We start from the raw sequence: 20,476 nt of genomic DNA, 5'->3' as shown, positions 1-20,476 counted from the left end.
TATTTTTCTATCTGTATGTAGGTTGCATGACCCACAAAATGAAGGTAGTCCTCTGAAATCCTTGCAATAGATGCATTGTGTTTCTTTAGAAAAACAATTTGATGGCAGTGAAAATGAACCCCAAAACAGCAGATTGCATAAGTGTATGTTGCAAAGGGAATTCAATAACTCTGTACACATAGATGGTAGTGAAAGAAATCTAAATAAGTATCTTGATAGTGGTGAGCCATTGTTTTGATGATGAGAACTATGTGAATCACCATGAACTATACATCAAGCACCAGGCCCAAGGATGCCTGCGTGGATGATGTTATCCACAGTTAGTAGAGATCAAGTTCTACATGTATACATGTTTTGTTTTTACTACTTTATCAATTTTAAATCATTGTGTTCTCTAATCATTCACTATAACGTTTTAATTGTAAAATGTATATACCTAGGATTATATCTAGGATATTTTGTATTGATAAACAATTTAATAATTCAGGAAATTTGGTATCACATCTTTTACATTAAAGATATCTTTAATTCTACAAATTTGGTTCAATATACATACACTACTGGAGACAATCCTAAGGCCAATGAATATAAAGAAAAAATATGCATTTTGCGATGTTAAACTCAACCAATTATTTGAGTAGAGCTTCGAAAGATGAAAATAAGAAAAGGGAAAATAAAAAACTTTTTAGCATTCAATAGGGAAAATCTGAACACTATGAAATTAGCTTAAATACTAGCTGGCCAAAAGTTTAAGACCATACTGAAACGAAGCGTTAATCAGTAAACACGTAACGAAATTTAGTCATTTGTGTTCAAGCATTAGCGTTGTCAATATCTCCCACTGACATCTCCTGTGTTACATTGGGTAAAAACATGGCAGAGGCTAAATATTTGACAGAGTTTGAAAGTAGCAAAATTGTCGAACTGTAAAAGCAAGGTTTCTCTCAAAGTGCCATCGCTGGTGAGATTGGACATTGTGAAACTGCTGTTGCAAATTCCTTAAAAGACCCTGAGGGATACAAAACGAGAATTTCAAGTGGTCGGCCCAAAAAAATTTCGTCAGCGTTGAGCAGGACGATTAGACGGGTTGTCCGACAAGACACCAGCCGATCATCGAACTAGATTAAGACCCTTACGGACGTAGAATACAGCTCAAAAACAATAAGACGGCATCTACGAGAGAAAGGCTTTAAGAACCGTAAACGTCTTCAAAGTCTATGCCTTCTTCCACACCACGAAACTGCTAGGTTAAACTTTGCTGAGAAGCGCCAAACATGGGACGTAGAAAAGTGGACGAAGGTTTTGTTCTCTGATGAGAAATAATTTAACCTGGATGGTCCAGATGGCTTCCAACGTTACTGGCACGATAAAGATATCCTACCGGAGACATTTTCTACACGACACAATGGAGGAGGTTTCATCATGGCCTGGGGTGCTTTCTCCTTCCATGGAACAATGGAGCTTTAGGTTATAAAGGGCATCAAACAGCAGCTGGCTACACTGGCATGTTGGATAGAGCATCCTTATTGACTGAAGGCTCTCGCTTGTGTGGAATGACTGGATCTTTCAGCAGGACAAATGACTTTTTCATGGCGAATAACGTGATTCTTTTGGACCATCCAGCGTGTTCGCCCGAACTGAACCCCATTGAAAATATTTCGGGGTGGATGACAAGGGAAGTCTATAGAAATGTACGTCAATTCCAAACAGTGCATGATTTTCGTAAAGCCATCTTCACCACTTGGAATAACATTACAGCCAACCTTCTGCAAACGCTTATATCCACCATGCCAAAGCGAATGTTTGAAGTTATTCGCAATGACGGCCGTGCAACTCACTTCTAAGATCTCTTGTTGGGCATTTCCTACCCTGTTTAGGACTTTTTTTGGTATGGTCTTAAACTTTTGACCAGCTAGTGTTTGGGCTAATTTCATAGTGTTCACATTTTCCCTATTAAATGCTAAAATGTTTTATTTTTAATTTCTTTTTTCTTATTTTCATCTTTCGAAGCTCTATTCAAATAAGTAGTTGGGCCTAACAACGCAAAATGCATATTTTTTCTTTATGTTCATTGGCCTTAAGATTTTTGCCAGCAGTGTACATTAACCATCTTCCAAATATAACCTTCTCAATATTTAATGATACAGATTTTTATATTAATTTAAAATTACTCTACTCCTATAAACAGAAAAGAAGTAAATACCTTCTGTTTATTAAGTGCGCTAATTATATTTGGGTAAATATATTGTTTATTCAAATAAACTTAATGGCTTTATCTATTATTCTACGTAGAAACTTATTTTGAACAAGGATGTTTTGACGTTATGAAGCTATTTTGCCATGCCTTCCCATTACTATAGACATACAAATGTATGGGTGCATTGAAAAATGCCCACTTGTTCAGCTCTTGTCTTGTTTGTTTAAAAGCAAACTATACAGTAAGCGTTCTGTGCTCCGTTCATTACAGGAAATCGAACCCCAAATTTTAGCATTTTAAGATAATAAATTTACCATTAAATCACTCAAGTACACTTTAAAACCATTTTTATGAAATTTCTTACATTTTGAAAGTCAGTTTTCAACAAATACATGTATAAATTGTAATTATACATTTCTTGATGTTCTACGAAATTGTAGGTCCGGCATGGCCAGGTGGTTGAGGCACTCGACTCGTATTCCGAAGGTCGCGGGTTCGAATCCCTGTCAGACCAAACACGTTTGCCCTTTCAGCCATGGGGGCGTTATAATGCTACGATCAATCACATTATTCGTTTGTGAAAGAATAGCCCAAGATTTGGCTGTGCGTGGTGATGACTAGCTGCCTTCCCTCTAGTCTTACACTACTAAATTAGGAACGGCTAGCGCAGATAGCTCTCGTGTAGTTTTACGCAAAATTCAAACCAAACCTAATAAGTGAGTGACTTACCAATTAATTGTTTGTTGTTGTTTTTTTTAATTTCGCGCAAAGATACACGAGGGCTATCAGCGCTATCCCTCCCTAATATAACAGTATAAGACTACAGAGAAGGCGACTAGTCATCACCATCCATCGCCAACTGTTGGGCTACTCTTTTACAAAGAAAACTGAGATTGACCTTCACATTATAATGCCACCACTGCTGAAAGAGCGAGTATGTTTGGTGCAAGAAGGTTTCACATTACGAGTCGAGCGCTTTAACCACCTGGCCATACCTGGACCTACCAATTAATTACAGAAACTGTTATGGAAAACTACTTTCCTTTGATTTTTCATCAGATTAATTTTTATCACTTGTTCAGTTATTTATGTGCAGAATTATGTTTGTTTAGTAATAATTAAATATTTTGATCTATCAACTGATAAATTATTTTACATTGGAGCTTACTTAACTGATTTCTGAACAATCTTGTATTTCAGAAACTGATCATACAGTTTCCTATAGTAACTCCTGTTTTTAGCTGTGGCTCATATAACAGCTATGAATTTTTATTATTGTTGTTTTTCAAATACAAACCTTTAGCTCATAGTTCCGTCATCTCGTAACCAAACTGAGATCTAATTACAGTTTTAAACTTAGGAGATCAAACCATTTCGATTGCTGTATATGACCACGTTTGAAGTCTTATAGATTAATTTGCATTATTCCTGCCTAAAAGAAATTAAATTTGAGTGTAAGCTGGTACAAAACCTGATGAATAATAAAATAGAATAAGGTATGCGAGCGTCCAACGCTTCATATTTTATTGCTGACGTACAAAAAATATAGCTAATAAAAAAAAGAAAAATGTCTCATACATTAATTTATTCTAATCCTGTCTGAAAGAATTTCAAGTGGCACAACTAATGAAGACTAAATCTTGTTTAATTTTTACTTGATCATGCACTCCATCGTGAGGCTACACCCATTCGATTCCTGATCAAATCCGTTTCTTGTTAAACTGATCATACAGGTACTCCTACAGGTGTACTCGAGCCTGGTTTTTTCCATTTTATTTTGTTTTAAACTGGTTACTTACTTTTGCGTAGCTGCATTTGTTATTCCTTAATCCATAAAGATTTGTTTCAAGAGAGGTTGGATTTTACAGAAGATGTTTATACTGCTTATTAACAAAGATCAAATAGTATTTTCTTAATACATATTTATAAAGTTTCTTGTATAATCTTTTTGAGTACGTTTTAGTATAGTTGCCTAAACATTTGTATGTTTGTTTTTTGAATTTCGCGCAAAGCTACACGAGGGTTATCTGCACTAGCCGTCCCTGATTTAGCATTGTAAGGCTAGAGGGAAGGCAGCTAGTCATCACCACCCACCGCCAACTCTAAGGCTACTCTTTTACCAACGAATAGTGAGATTCACTGTCACATTAAAACGCCACCAAAGCTGAAAGGGCAAGCATGGTTGGTATGATGAGGATTCGAACCGTGATCCTCGGATTACGAGTCGAACGTCTTAACCCACTTGGCTATGCCGGGCTCTGCCTAAACAAATTTAGTACGTTTCTTTGTTTGTGGAATTTCGAACAATGCTATACGAGGGTTACCTGCGCTAGCCGTCCCTAATTTAACAGTGTAAGACTAGGGGTTAAGCAGATAGTTATCACCACCCACCGCCAACTCTTTTGCTACTGTTTTACCAACGAATTGTGAGATTGACCAGCAGATTATAACCCCACGGCGAGCATGTTTGGTGTGATGGGTAGTGGAACCCGCGACCCTCAAATTACGAGTCGAGCGCCTTAACAGCTATGCTGGACCAACAAATTTAGACTTTCCAGAACGGTCTCAGTTTATTCCATATTTTCAGCTCACATATCAATATTTGTGCCATACTTTGTGATTTAGAACACGTTATGATGTTCCTTTAGATGCAAACAGTATGCTTGGTGTTTCTGCCTTAAAATCAAATAACTTACGACAGATAAAATTTAAAATTCAAAATTGCTGTTAAGCGTCAAAAACACTACTGGCATTTACTTTATTATTTTGTTACATTCAAATTTTGATAAAGTCATAATTCATATTTGATTCAACATTAGCAACTCTTTAAACATTATTTCAAAGAGCCTCATTTTAACCATCATTCTGTGTTTTAGAAACATGAAAAACCCACCTTAGCAGATATCGAAAGAAATTGCTAAAGCTGAAATCCTGAAGAGTTGGATGTGTTTTTAAAGTCCGCCTGGGAAAGGTACAGAAAAAAGCGTTGGCTAACAGAGACATCACAAAAGTCCGATCGAGGCTCATTGTACTTTCTAAGGAAAAGCAATGTATGAAAATAATTAAAAGACTCCAATTACTTAATTCGCTGAAGGTATAATAATAACAATAATAAAACGTGACAGTAAAAATTGCAAATTGTCTTCAAAAATGAATAGTAACAAAGAAATATTCAAAAGATGAAGGAAAACTGTAACAGACGGACAGGCAGATAGATGAATAGATAGATAGTACCTTCTTGTTGCAAACTGTATTTAAATCCTTGTGACGGTTTGAAGAGTTTCAGGCTGAGGGCGCTCTTCACCAAAGAGGGATGCACCACTTTGAAGAAGTGAGCTTTTTCCTCTGTGTTAAGTGTTTCTTCGAGAAAGTACCACAAACCATCAAATCTGCTCACTTCTACAGCGTTTATCGTATCATCAGGGTCTAATCCAATGCTGGCAAGTATACAATTTAATACTTATATAATCGTGCAAGATTAAAGATAGAAATGCAAATATAGATTCAAATTGTAAGAAGTGTTAAGCATGAAAAAAAAACTGTCACACGTGTTTTGTTTTTCCCAGTATGTAGAGTATTTGCTTTTGTGTTTACACAGTTTGCTTTGTCTCACTTCAGTTATTTTCATATTAGATTTATTAACCAAAACATTTTAACAGTTACTTCGTTGACTTTACATTATGCAAAAAATGTAAAATGAAAGAGGAAACAACAATCTTCCAGCCACTATTTATATTCTTCTACTTTTACCATTACACCACCTGGTGATCTATTTTGAAAACTAACCACCTTGCTTGTGTTAAAATGCACATATTTAATCTTAAACAGCATACTGAGTTCACATAATAGTGTGTTTTATTTAACATCACATTGTCTGTTCTTCTATTTGTTTTCTAACGTGTTTGTTAAATTCTATGAAATACTTTTTTATTCTTATTAGCCTCTCAGTAACATTTTTACAAAACGTTCTATCTTTTGGTAAACTGATATAATAGTGCTTTTCGTATTTTACATATCCAGGGATTTTTATTTTAAAATACTAACTAGTTTCAAATTATTTAACTTAATCACTTTTCAGTTAATTGTTAACCGAGTAAAAATTATACAAATCTTATTTCTAAATATATTTACTTCTCTGCTTCTGTTCCTTGACTTACAAAACTCAATCATTTTTCGCGCGTTGTTGCATCGCTAAAGTTAAACTTATTAAAGTTATATTTTATCTCTTTATTGTTTCAGAGAATTTCGTTAACAAAAGTTTAACATATCTGAAAATTTTATAAAATTTATTCTCGAAATATTAGGTCTCGATTTGAGAGCGTTAAATTATCTTCCTTTACAATTCACTCAGATGAAGAAGTGGTCAAATGAACACACCTGCAGCTGTCTTGTAATTTCAACATCCCAGCTATCAGCTCCTCGGTCGTTTGAGTTCGTAACAGATGAGTTAGTTCCCGTTGAAGATCCAACCAATTCGGTATGTCACACGGAAGAAGCACATACGCCATTTCACAACGATAGTTCTTGCTACTATAACGTATTTAATAAAGACAATAGATATAAATGTATCAAAAATTAGGATTTCAATTCTCAATTGAAGCTGCATTCACTTCACTAAACACATTCATTCCGTTGTCGAGTGAATCCGTACCTAAGTAACATACTTTAATATAATAAAAATACCATATTTCCAAAATATTAGCGATCAGTTTTGCTTTTAAAATAAAAGAGCTAACCTCTTGTTTTATGCTGTAATAACTGGATAATTGATATTAACAAATAAGTAATTACTTTTGGAAATTTTTAATTTAGATTTTGAAAAGTTGGAGAACTTACATGCTTTTGTGGATCTTAATTCTAGATCCATGGCATTGGCAAGTAAAAAGTCGTTAAAATTAGCGTATACATTTAGAATTTAGAATTATTCTAATTATAATCCTTAAATCTGGAAGCAAGAATATCAATTATAATAATTATTTTATTCTTAAACATGGGGATAAATTGGGGTGTTTACTTCAAGATTGGCTTTGCAAGTTTTATAATTGGCGTTCACGTATTTTAATTAGCATGGTAGCATGCTTCTCTTAATATTGTAGTCGTAACAAGTAGCCAACCTGCTTTCGGTTATGATTATGTTTGAGATTGTTTTATCATAAAACGTTGCCTGTTTGTTTTAACGTGTAACTGTAACTGCTTGTGCTATTATAAAGTAAAAGTGTTAAATAACACAAATATTGATAATCATGGTAAATATTTTGTGTAATTTAACATGTTTTGAAATAAAATCACATTGACTTCTGCTTAGTTTTCTTCTATCATTCTCTTGTTTTCAGCTGTGTGAGTCAGTCTTATATAGCTTCAGTTTTTTTTCTAAATATTAAGATTTTCGTTTTATTAAATTTAGACATAGTAAGTTCGTCTACTTCTATTCATACTTCTAATGCAATTCCTCTTATTCTATTTGCAAGCTCCAGTTCCATTCAGTCTCTGATCTCTTGAAATGGTGAAGATTATAAAGACCAGAACGATTACGTTAAAGGTCAAGGAAATATAATCAAGTTTTAAAGCTATTCATACCTACATTGTCATTAGATAACTCCTTTCAGATGGCAAACAATATACCGTGAGAAAGCTCACTGAACCCTAAATTTATATCATAAAACACTTTAGTTCATCCTTCTTAATCTTCCACATTAGCAGTAACGAAGTTACTCAAACCATGCAATGAAACCGTAGATCCTATCCAACAATCTTACAGCTTTTTAGAGCTTTTATTAGTTGTCTTATGTAGACCACTGACAAGATAAGAGCATCATGCTTCCAGTAAAACAGGTGCATCCACCTGTCAGTATTTAAACATCACAATATCAATATAATGTGTTGATGGAAAGTTTCAAATAAAGAAATCATTTATATGCATTTCAGAGAACCTTATAAACCTGATAGCCTGCCATATTTCAGTGTCAAACTAGTTGCCATTAAAATGATCGTGCAGTGAAAAGTTTTTCTATAATAAAAGTAAATAGAACTTAAATCTGCAGGTAAGCTTTTAAATAAGTTATTACAATAACTCCCTTATTCGTCTACCATCGGACTTAGAGTTTCTTAGTGTTTCAAAGCGTATGAAAAGGATTACCTGGAAAGTTATCTAATAAATTAATGATGATTTGGTCAGTAAATCATCTATTCTCTCTCTTTTTCCGTGTAAACATTCTGTATTTATTGTCGTTCACCCAATATTTTTAACATATTATATTACTGTCTGTTTTAATTTCATATTCTAATTACGTAATAAAAACTCCATCTCTTTTATGCTCTTTTCCTTTGAGAGGTTTATTTAAAATAATATATTCAAACGATTTTATTTCTAGGCTTGTCAGATAACAAAGCGATAACAAATAAATGTATTTTAGTAACTTGTGCTTGATGAAAGATATTGTAACTACCGTTAAATTGAAATAACCGCCATCTTAATTTACAAAGTTCAAAGCGTAAAAGAATGATAGATTATGAAGGAAAACACATACGCAATAATATAAAACGTTCGTCTATTTATTTTTGTTTGTAACCTAAGTTTCATACTTTTGCTTCAGCCTTAACCACATTTTGAGGCTGAAAAACATACGAGGGCTGTTCAAAAAATACGCGGACTGACGTCATAAACCAAAATGTACTTTATTTAGAAGTTACAGGTCTGGGACCCCTTCAAAGTACTCTCCTCCCCAACGCACACATTTATCCCAACGGTGTTTCCACTTGTTGAAACAGTCCTGGTACGCTTCTTTTGTCATGTCCTCCAGCTCCTTCGTCGCATTTGCCTTAATCTCGGGAATCGTCTCTAATCTTCTTCCTTTCAAGGATCTTTTGAGTTTGGGGAACAAGAAAAAATCGCAAGAAACAAGGTCAGGTGAGTAGGGGTGGGTGGGAAAGAACAGTGATCGAGTGTTTGGCCAAAAACTCACGAGTTCTGAGGCACAAATTTCGTAGCAACGCGGTGCATCTTCAATTTTTCGGTCAAAATCTTGTAACAAGATCCCACACTCTTCAGCAAGCTCCCTGACAGTCAGACGTCGATTTGCCCGCACCAGGGTGTTGATTTTGTCGACGTGTGGGTTGTCAGTTGATGTGGAAGGACGTCCAGGACGCTAATCATCTTTAATGGACTGTCGACCATCCTTAAAACGTTCATGCCACTTGAAACATGCCGTACGCTTCATAGCAACATAACCGTAAGCCGTGTTAAGCATAGCAAAAGTTTCAGTCGTAGATTTTCCAAGTTTAACACAAAATGTCACAGCAAGTCGTTGCTCCTTCAGGTCATTCATTCTGAAATCCGCCAAACGAAAAAATCGCACTTCACTTAAAACCGCGTAGCTAATACACAAATGAAGATATCTGCAATCGGGAAATGGCGTCGTAATCAGCTGATCTATGCGAACCTAGCGACACCAAGTGGATTCCCCTGGAACCAACTGGAGCCGCGCAATTCAAACAGTCCGCGTATTTTTTGAACAGACCTCGTAGTCCACTTGTGATTTTAGGTTATTTTACCTTTTAAGCTACTTTGAATATAGTTAATATACCTGAATACGTAAACGGTTGGGACTGAATATTTTATTTTATGATTAACTAGCTGAAAAGAAGTTAAAAATATATTAAACACTTTTGTGCAACGATAAGCAATTTATTTAATTATTTGAGAAATATGTAAACTTACCACTGTCTCACCAGGGGACTTGGAAAATACAATTCTGTTTCATAGCTTTACAAGATTTATCACCGTAACGTACAATTAATCGATAAGATTGTATAACTGAAAGGTAGCGAATTATGTGTTACAAAAGTGAGAGTCAAATCCCAACAGTTAGTCTGAAAAGAACAGTCGGAGTAGTCGTTTTTCATTAATTTTTGATATCACTAAAAATTACTGCTTGGTTTTAGGGTTGCTTTCATTCTTTATTCTCAGTAAGCCTAATGTGAAATCGTTATTGTATTGTTGTAACTGTTCTTTTATTGGCGGGTTCCATTAAATTATCTGGTCAAAATAATTTAATATCCATTATACGCACCAATAACAAAAATATTTTATTTTCTCCTTAACGTTTCTTTACAAAATTTTTGTAACTTGTTGAAGGCTTACATTTACTTAGGCCTACCGAGAGGGCGGGGATATCAGGAAATAAATCCCCAAAGCTCAGGCCTCAAAGAAGCCCGAAAGAAGAAGAAATAATAATAATAAAGTACTTGATTAAGTAACAGAGAGTTCCCCGCTAGTACAGTGGTAAGTCTACAGATTTACAACGCTAAAATCAGATGCTCGATTCCCCTCGGTGGACTCGGCAGATAACGTGATGTAGTTTTGCTATAAGAAATACATGCAAATAACAGTGAGATAATATAAGTAATAAATATTATAAAGATTGTCATTCGTTGTTAACTGCTAAAATATCAACTATCACAACCGACATCAGTCAGAAGATAAAGGTGCAGTGTTTGAGAAAATATTATGACTGACACATTACGCAATTACAATATTATGTCGTTTAATTCACTCCATATACCACATTCTTCGAGCTCATAGAAACACTTGTCGGTTACATGTGTGATTATCAAAAGCTGACCATAAGGAATGTTGATGTTATATATCCGAATTGTGAGATTTTTCAACACATTTTTGACAATTTGGTTTGGATAACCCAGTTAATAGTTAGCTGAGTTTCGATGTGAGTAACCCTCTTCAGGCTCGAAATAAAGCAGTCTGACCCACGTCATCGTATCTTTTTTCAGCTGAAAATCCCTTTCAAATTGAGGAACTTCTCAACAATATATTTCTGAGCTTAAACATGGCGCAGAAAAAAAGGAAATTCAAAAAACAGAAAGAATATGCTGAAAGTAAATGAAGGCAAACTCTTTTCGTTGCTGGTTTTAAAAAGAAAAGTGAGGTTAACCTATAGCTTTCCACTCATGGTCTAATGTCAATAATTATCACGAAGCAAGTGCTGTTATTTCGAATAAATCGACTGAGTATGTTGGAACGTTGAATGATTCTAATCCAAGTGGCAATGGCCATCTTACAGCATATTCTGTTACGGAAAAACTAAATGACTATCTACAGCCAAATGTGATCACTACTGAAGGAACACTTTAGAAAATGTTCCTGAAAAACCACAGTAGCTCAGTTGCTTTGATGTTCGTACCCTAACTGAGGAAAGTTTATTAATGTTCTCCTCAAAAACACAGGCTATTCTCTTCATGGACTTTCTGAAACACATTGGACAGACAAAGTGGTTAATGTGAGGTCTTTTGCAGCTCCTCTTCTTGGGGTTCTAGATGAGCTATCAGAAATTCTTCAACCCAATCTTGCAAGAAGTGAAGTCAAATGTATAACTGTGCAATCACTTTCTTGCATCTTGATGACTGGAGTGTGGTTAAAGGAACTTGTAATTATCAAGCTACCACAAAGCTACCATTTATACTGAAGTGAGCTACTTTGAAAGTCGACTGACTGATTTAAAAATCTACATAAATATTGGGAGCTCAATTCTTAATAAATAAAGCTAAATAGTTACAAATAATATGAATCTTCGCCACAACTGTCTGCAATACAGAAAGCAGTTCCCAAGTAAAAAATGATTCCTTAACTAAATACGAAGAAAATGAGCCTGTAGAGGAGACAAATTTCATATGTAACACATTTCATAAGATCATAAATTTTATTACTGCTGAGTCCATTATAAGATATAGAGCAGTCATGAATGTTAATAAGACCTTTTCTTTTTTTATAGTAATATGTAGATATATCAGAAATTGCTCTACATTCTAAACCTAATGAGTTTGTCAAGTGTAGATCTGATTTGTCAGAAGAATTAAAGAAAAAAGAAAGATCTGAAGGCCATTCACAAAGCTGACTTTCGCGATACTGCATTAAATCCTTTGGTTCCTCTAAAGAAACTGCATATATTCAGCTACATCCACATTCCTCTTACCTTTCTATAGCCCTTCGCATTTTTTCGCAATTCCAGTTACAGCTGCACAAAAGAAAGTATAATTTTGCAAGCTGAAACTGATAAAAGTTATCTGCGCTACAACATTGCCCAAGACCAAATGACAGATCTGAGAACCCTTACAATTGAAAGCTAGTTCGCCTGTAATTTAGATTTCAGGAGAATAATTGATCCTTTTGCCAAACAGAAAGCAAGGAAAGTACACTTTTAACAATGAAAATCATACAAAAACAACCGTCTGACCTAACGACGATAAACCCATTCATCATATGAGTATTTTTTTTCCTTTTTATTTATTTATTCAATAAATTTATTTAATCAGTGATTTTTATGAGTTCCTTTTAGGTAGCAATGTATTTGTATGTTAGTGTATTTTCCAGTTATGTAGTGTCCCCCGCTCATACAGCGGTAAGTCCACGAAGTTACAACACTAAAATTAGGGGTTCGATTCCCCTCGGTGGACTCACCAGATAGCCCGATGCTATATGAAAACACATACACCAGTTATGTGGTGACATAATTAAAGATTGGATCCTTAAAACTTTTAATGTATTTTTGCTTGTTTTTGAATTTCGTGCAAAGCTACACATGGGCTATCTGCTCCAGCCATCCCTAATTAAGAAGTGTTAAACTAGTGGGATTGACCGTTACATTATAATGCCCTTACGAATGAAAGGGTGAAAATATTTAGTATGACGGGCATTCGAACCTCTGATCCCCAAATTACAAGCCGACCGCCTTAACCACTTGGCTATTCCTCACATTTTTTACTCAAGTAGCCCCCAGTGGCTCAGCGGTATGTCTGAGGACTTACAACGCTATAAGCCAGGTTTCGATACCAGTGGTGGGCAGAGCACAGATAGCCCATTGTATAGCTTTGTGCTTAATTCAAAACAACAACAACAATTACTCAAGTAGTTTGTTAAAGCGTTATTAATAATGACTTGAACATGCATTTAATTTACTTGTTATTCATACAACGAATGGAAACCATACATAATAAAACACTGATTAAATATACCTTATGTTATACGATAAGCCTAAAATTCATAGTTACTTGTAGATTGCTATATTTAACTAATGCAAAATAGCAAGTAACAAATCCACATTAATATTGTTCTTACAAATCCTCAAAATATGATATTCAACTGTAAAATCTGTAACAAAAACATGAAAAGTTAATAGGATATGCATGCCGCTGCAAATCTATTAAAATGGTATGCAATAGTGGCTGGTTTTAATCCAACATTGGGTAAATTATACTATTAAAGAATCCCAAATTTCAACTTGTTAAAAGTCAGTTTGTACATGCATATCCGAGTCTGGAGGAGGGTATTACATTCAGAAATATTTTCCTGGGACCTGGAGAAGACCTCAGCGGCCCTGAGTTTACTGTCAAGCTATCTGCACAATACTAACATAAAAATAAACTTACTTGTATAAAGTATGCATGATAGGTAACACAGATTAAAAAAAAAAAAAAAGATACGTAAACTCACTAATTCACTCTACCAGCCAGAAAAAAAAACTATCTATCTTCTTGACGCTTCACTGTTTTGTTTAACTGTAAACTTACTTATTTATAACCGAATCCTTGTTCTAGTTCTTTCACAAGCCCCTTTGTTCATTAATATTCTAGAATATTCTGAGACTAACAAGATATTAATGTGAGAGTGTTTTTTTTTTATAGTAAAGCCACATTGGGCAATCAGCTATGTCCACCAATGGAATCGAACCCCTAATTTTAGCGTTTATAACTTGATGAAACCTCAAGCTAACATCTATATTATAAAATTACAATTATAGCTTATAACAGTGCCATAATAGCTTATCACTTTTTGATAAATGGTTTGTTTGTTTTTGAATTTCGCGCAAAGCTAAATAATAAGAGCTATCTGCGTTAGCCGTCCCTAATTTAAGACTAGAGGGAAGGCAGCTAGTCATCACCACCCACCGCCAACTTTTGGGTTACACTTTTACCAACGAATAGTGGGATTGACCGCACTGAATAACTCCCCCACGGCTGAAAGGCAAACATGTTTGGAGCAACGGGGATTTGAACCACCTTAACCACCTGGCTAAATGGAAAAAGTATATATTAACACCCTTTACTTTATTGAATTTATGAATAATTAGGCAAGTTAATGTATAATTTTACACATTCTGTTCTCGGAGTTAAATAAAGTTTTGACAAATCTGTACACATTAGTGAATTCTTAAAAAAAACAGTTCACTTATTTGCATAATTTTTTTTATTTTTTCTTATATTTTTAGTATTCTTTTAAGTATTTTTATTTTACAAGGTCGCTTTTTTATTACTTTGATGGTTTTCGATCTTTTTATATTGGATTATTTTACAATGAAAACTACATTGTGGTCCACCTCTGGTAAGTTTACAAGCTAATAATGCTAAAATTTGAGGTTCAATTCCTTGCGGTGGCTAAAGCGTAGATAACCGGTTATGTGTAACTTTGCTTTAAGACAACTACGCGTTGCAAAAGCGCCTGTTAACGTGTACATTCAGTACATCCTGTAAGCATGTATAATAAAAACGTTTTGTTCTGATATTGTTAAAAAATATATATATTGGTGCACTGTCACCATTAATTGAGCCAAAGTATTATAGTAAGTAATTGTTATTAACTTTCATTAAAGAGCTTGGTCATATGATTAAGCCTTCTTTTATCATTAAATTTTTATTACTTTATCGTATTATATTAATGTGTAGTTACTGTATGGAACTGAAAACTTACTACGCTAAAAACCAGGGTTTCGATATCCTTGGTGGGCACGCTACAAATTAATCATTGTGTAATTTTTTGCTTAACTACAGACAAACAAACAAATATAACAAACTGTGATAACTAGATTTAAAAGATGGAACAAATATAAGTGGGATGATGGGCAGAAAGTAAGTTGCTATAGGTTTCTTTTCAAGTCGTGGTTATAGGACTGCACTTAAATGAACAATGTACGTCATAAGTGGTTATTATAACTTCAGCTGAAAATGTTACAAGGACCTATAGATAATTTTAGCTTTTTATTTGAATATCATGCGTGGTGGAGCAAGCTCAAAAGTGCCAAAAATTTTGTTAAGGTATTCAGAACTAAACCTAGGCACTTATATACAACTTAACTTATTAATTTTTATTCGTGAGTAGACCCTCGTCTCTCTTTGTGTGTATGTGTTTTGTTTTCCACAGAACCACCAACAGACTTAATTATACCTTCAAAACATAAAAGATGAAAGTTGTAACATGAAGCACCTCCCGGGATGTTTTAACTTTTGTCCAGGTTAGCTATTTTTAAAGACTTCGTGCTAAGTTTAGCGAGCTTTCTTCGAGGTCGTGTGGGTACGAACATATGGCTCACATCAAACACGATTTAATCAATCACTTTGTCTCCATTGAACAAATACATGAAACTTTCCAAACTAGTGGCCAAGAAGAAATACGTCTGAATTTTTATACTTAATTTAAATGTTAATAAATATGTAAATATACAGTTATTTTTACTTTATATTGTTGGTAAATGTATATGGTAAAACTTGACAAAACTGTACATGTTTAATATGTTTTATTATTCTAGATTTAACAAAATATTAAAATACTAATGTTTCTACTAAATTCAAGACATATTGCATCAGAGATAGATTTTCAATACATTTTTAAGCTTTACATTTTCTCTTTGTTTAATTCTGTCTTTAATCTGTTAGGCAGTTTGCTTCCAAATTTATTTGTTTAGTAAAGAACAAAGGTACATACTACAGGTATCGAAACCCAATATTTAGCGTTATAAGCCCACTGCCTTTCAGTTGGACCACTAGAACGCTTACCTAAAGCACTAAAACCAGTTAAGTTCTGTGCGGTTTACTTTTACAACTAAAACTGTTAGATATTCTGAAACATTTTAAGTTCACAAAGTATAAATTATAAACGGAAGAATTACATGTAATTAAAGTAAAACAATAATCTTTCTATTACATATTTCAATGTATTTTTAAAACTAACATTTAATATCAGAAAATCTTTCATTTTGTCTAAGCGTCTGGTTTGTGACAATACAAAGTGTTAAAGCAACTGCAAAATAATATATTCCATTATGTTTTGATCACCGTTATGATCACCAACTATTATCAGAAATGTTTCTTAAGTTAAAAAAAACATATCATGTTCATAAATAAAACAAAAAAAAAGTATTATTTTATTATGAAATTTTAATTATGTGTTGAGTAGTCGAAATTTGCTTTAATAATGAAAAATATCACAAACACTCTTAATTGATTAACTAAATAAACTGAAACTTATATTTTCCCTTCGTAATGAGGAAACTTTAGTACAATTCTTACTAAAGTAGGCTTCCAAACACAACACACGTTGAGCTTAAAATGGGCAAGGAACTTCACCTGTGTTGCTCTTTTTAAGTATGAAATATACTTACGTCATAAAGCTGGAGAGATTTAGTTTCATTAACAAATAAAACCATGCTTGACTTTTGTTTTTATGTGGTGTCACGTTTTTGATTATTTCTTCAATAATTAGTCATTATCTTTATATTATAACGCATTCGCTAAAATACTGGGCACGATTCTCCGTAGTGTACACAGCAGATACTTCATTGTGACTTTGTTTTAAAAAAAGACATGAAAATACGAACTTTAAAACTAGTTGGGGACATTTTAAAAGTTACTCGAACCCGTTACTTCTATTAAAAAAAGTAAATTTCTTTAGAATTTCTTTAGTTACACACTTAATGCAAAATTATTCTGAAGACGAATTATTCAGTAACTTCTCCTAATTTTAAAATAATCAATACGTTTCATTTGTTTGCTGTTAAGCACAAAGCAACAAGATGGACCATGGGTATCAAAACACGGTTTTCAGTGCAATAAACATTCGGACACACTGCTGATCCACAGAGAACAGGTAAAAGAGAGAAAGCGTTTAAAAATGTAGACTTATTACCTCAAAATATATTTTTAATCACACTTTTTAGTAAACATCAAAAACAAAATAAATGACTTAAAACAGCATGGTTTATTTTTAACATAAAGTTCCAACATATTATGTTTTAATATAACTGTAAATAAACGTTAATACAAAAAAGTTTATTCATCAAATATCGCTTATATAACTAATTTTGTAGTATATTTTTTTAAATATCCACGTTTTGCGTTAATAACTTCAGTTAAAATACTGTTATCAGAACTTTATCGTAAGAATATCGAAACCAATATACCTAAAAAATATAGCAATTAGTAATAAAACGCTGCACCTTACAGTATAAGCTAGATATAGTAAGCTTGTGTTTATAAAAACAAAAACAGATATCAAAATAGTAATAACAAAGTAAAACATTCATAATGAAATTTTCTTTGTTTGTATTTTAATATTTAGGACTGACGTCACTTACCGCTATATTTATGCAATCAGGATCATCAGTTTATTTTACCTGGTAAATAATTAAGATTATTTTCTGACTTTTTAACACAGTCTCCAAATTTTACAAGTTTTCCAAACAACGCATTTTTGCCGTTTGTTATAGTTCCCTGGTCGAAAAAGTGCTTCCAACAGTGAACACAAGACCATCTATTTCTGTTTCCCCTTTTTTTTTTATTCAGTGACACTACGTCACCGAATTTCCTTCACCTCACTGGCTAATTGCCAATGTGTGTTTCATAAAAGCAAATAACAAGTTAACCAATTTACTTAAGAATATTTTACAAATGTATACAATGTTTTAAGTACACAAAACTTCACATTTTTGTTACCTACGTCAATTTGAATTACAAAATTTCGTTCCTTTCTGAACTTTTTTAATATTATTATCATTCGTTGCCATGATTAGTAGCCTATACAATCACCTGAGAAATTATTAATAATAAGTTGCTGTTTCTCTGGGGTTTCTTCCCATCAACCAGTATTTGATTTCTTTAAATAAAGATTTCTAGGTTTCACTGACCTCTATGCTAAAATGTATGGTTGTCTTATGAATTAGGTAGATGTAGACCTATACCAATTAATAACCTCACATCCACCTGCAAAGCCCTCTACAATCCCGTACTCATTTATACTCTCATCCCTAAGACATGCGTCCGTTAACCTGAATATGACCTTGGAAGATCGAAACGTCGTTCTCTCCTTATCACTAAAGGTGTTAATACCCATGCCAGCACTTCTGAGTTAGTTTTCTCCCCTTTGACTCAGCGGAATGTCTGCGGAGTTACAACGCTAAAACCGGGTTTCGATACCCGCAGTGGACAAAGCACAGATAGCCCATTGTGTAGCTTTGTGCTTAATCCAAAACATCAACATTTTCTCTCGTATAGTCCATATCCTATTAATTTAGTTTTTATTTGTTATTAAACACAAAGCTAAACAATGAAATACGTGTGCTGTGCTCACCACCGGTATCAAACCATGTATTTTAATCTTATAAGCCATTGAGGGCATTATTATAGAATAATTTCAATCTATTCTTGTTCTCTGATCTAATGAGCCCTGGTATTACGATAATGCTGATCTACTAGTTTTTCTGAAGGGCAATAAAGTTAATACAAATACAAATAATAATATTATGTTACAAATATTTTTATTAATTATGATTTCTAAGTTACTTAAATGGAATTGCAATTCATTGACTTAATCTAGTTCACACCATAACAGTTACTGTTGTTCACGCAACTGATAATATCCCCCGTATTTTGTCATGGAGACATTTAACTTAAGAGGAATATGATTTAATAAATGCAATCTTATTATTAGTATTTATCTTCTTTCTTTTTTCTTTGTAAAATGTACCATTGTCAGTGAGGGTTGTAGTGATGTCTTTTCTTCCTTCTTATTGGCATCTTCAGTGTAATTAATTTTGTATATTCTTCAAACCAGGCAGTCTCTAAAGCCCATCTTCACACAGTTGGGATGGTTTGATTTATAGTTGAGATGTCCGCCCATAACTACGGGTTTCATTTAAACTCCCACAGTTGTATGTCTAGTAGTTATCAGGGATGTAGCGCGGCACGCCACCATATGACGACAAACATGTGTAGACCCTAGGCAATAGAGGGAGAAAAAGTAGAGATGATGATGTCATAGCGCTACTTAAAAAAAGGCTATGACATCATAGTTCCAAGAAAAGGGACCAGGGGTAGAGACTATAATGTTACAGTGCCATGTAACAGAGAAAATTACGTCATACTTTTATGAAGAGTAACCAGAAGGCGCATTGCTGGGGTGTTATGACTGGTGGAATTGTTACGTGCCATTAAAAGGGAAGTTGACCAGAAAACACGTTGTTAGGTTACCATGGTAATCTCATCATAGAATGCCACAAGATGTGAATCATCAATGTCAAGATTTAATTATGGTCTGAAAGTTACAAGAAAAATTATATTTATATAAAACTATATAATTAAACAAGTATCGTAACACTGTGAGGCCTGTCAGTTTCATCATACGTATTACACTGGGGAACACTCATTTTGTTGCATTTAAAAAAAGACCTTTCTATAGTCAATTTGAGTGTGTTGATTTCAAATCTGAAGTTGGTTTTTGTCTGCAAGCTACAGATTTCATGCAATTTGACATTTTTATTTATTTTTTAATTTTTCGTTATTATAGGAAATTATAGGAATAGCTTATCAATTTGTTTGTGTATTTTATTCAGGTAGGAATTTGCGTTTGTACACTTCATCTGGACAATCTCGTTTAATGCTCCAGCAGTAGTCAGCCATCATACTTTTGTCCCAGCGCCCTTGGTAGCGTTCTTCCATGACCTTTAGGTCTTGGTGGAATCGTTCTCCTTGTTCGTCACTCACAGCCCCCAGGTTGTCAGGGAACTTATCAAGGTGGCTGTTCAAAAATGGAGCTTGATGCTCATGTTGCACCGAGATCACGAAAAGCGAGGAGCATTCTGTTCACAAGTTCACTGTAGTTCTCTGCCTTATTGTTTCCAAGGAAGTTCTGAACGACTGCCACAAAGGATAACCATGCTGCCTTTTCTAAAGCGGTCATCTTAGCAACAAACTGATCATCACGAATTAGGGTTCGAATCTGTGGGCCATCAAACACGCCTGCTTTGATCTTCTCAAATGATAACCCTGGTAAAGCTGTGATGATGTGTTGGAAACATTCACCTTCGGTTTCCAGTGCCTTGACAAATTGCTTCATCAAACCTAATTTGATGTGAAGAGGAGGAAAGATGATCTTATCTCTGCTTACAATTGGGTCTTGTATGATATTTGGCATGCCTGCTTCAAGGGTGTCACGAATAGGCC

General features: G+C 34.0%; 1 protein-coding gene across 2 annotated transcripts in view; it reads right to left on the bottom strand.

Moving 5' to 3' along the window:
- Positions 1-20,077, bottom strand: part of LOC143247139 (uncharacterized) — a 37,707-nt gene extending 17,630 nt beyond the window's left edge. Inside the window, exons 1-4 of one of the 2 annotated variants that reach the window (XM_076494738.1) lie at positions 17,614-20,077; positions 6,575-6,727; positions 5,432-5,634; positions 5,091-5,232 (exon numbers count right to left, since the gene is read on the bottom strand). In XM_076494738.1, the coding sequence (XP_076350853.1) occupies positions 5,091-5,232; positions 5,432-5,634; positions 6,575-6,705 (476 nt within the window). In that variant the 5' untranslated portion in view covers positions 6,706-6,727; positions 17,614-20,077. The remainder of the gene's footprint in view (positions 1-5,090; positions 5,233-5,431; positions 5,635-6,574; positions 6,728-17,613) is intronic. The other variant, XM_076494744.1, reaches the window with a different exon arrangement.
- Positions 20,078-20,476: the final 399 nt, after the last annotated feature.

Source organism: Tachypleus tridentatus, chromosome 1 (genome assembly GCF_004210375.1).
Source record: "Tachypleus tridentatus isolate NWPU-2018 chromosome 1, ASM421037v1, whole genome shotgun sequence".
NCBI lineage: Eukaryota > Metazoa > Arthropoda > Merostomata > Xiphosura > Limulidae > Tachypleus > Tachypleus tridentatus.
The sequence above is the reverse complement of the archived record's forward strand: the minus strand, read 5'-3'. Positions and strand labels throughout refer to the sequence as shown.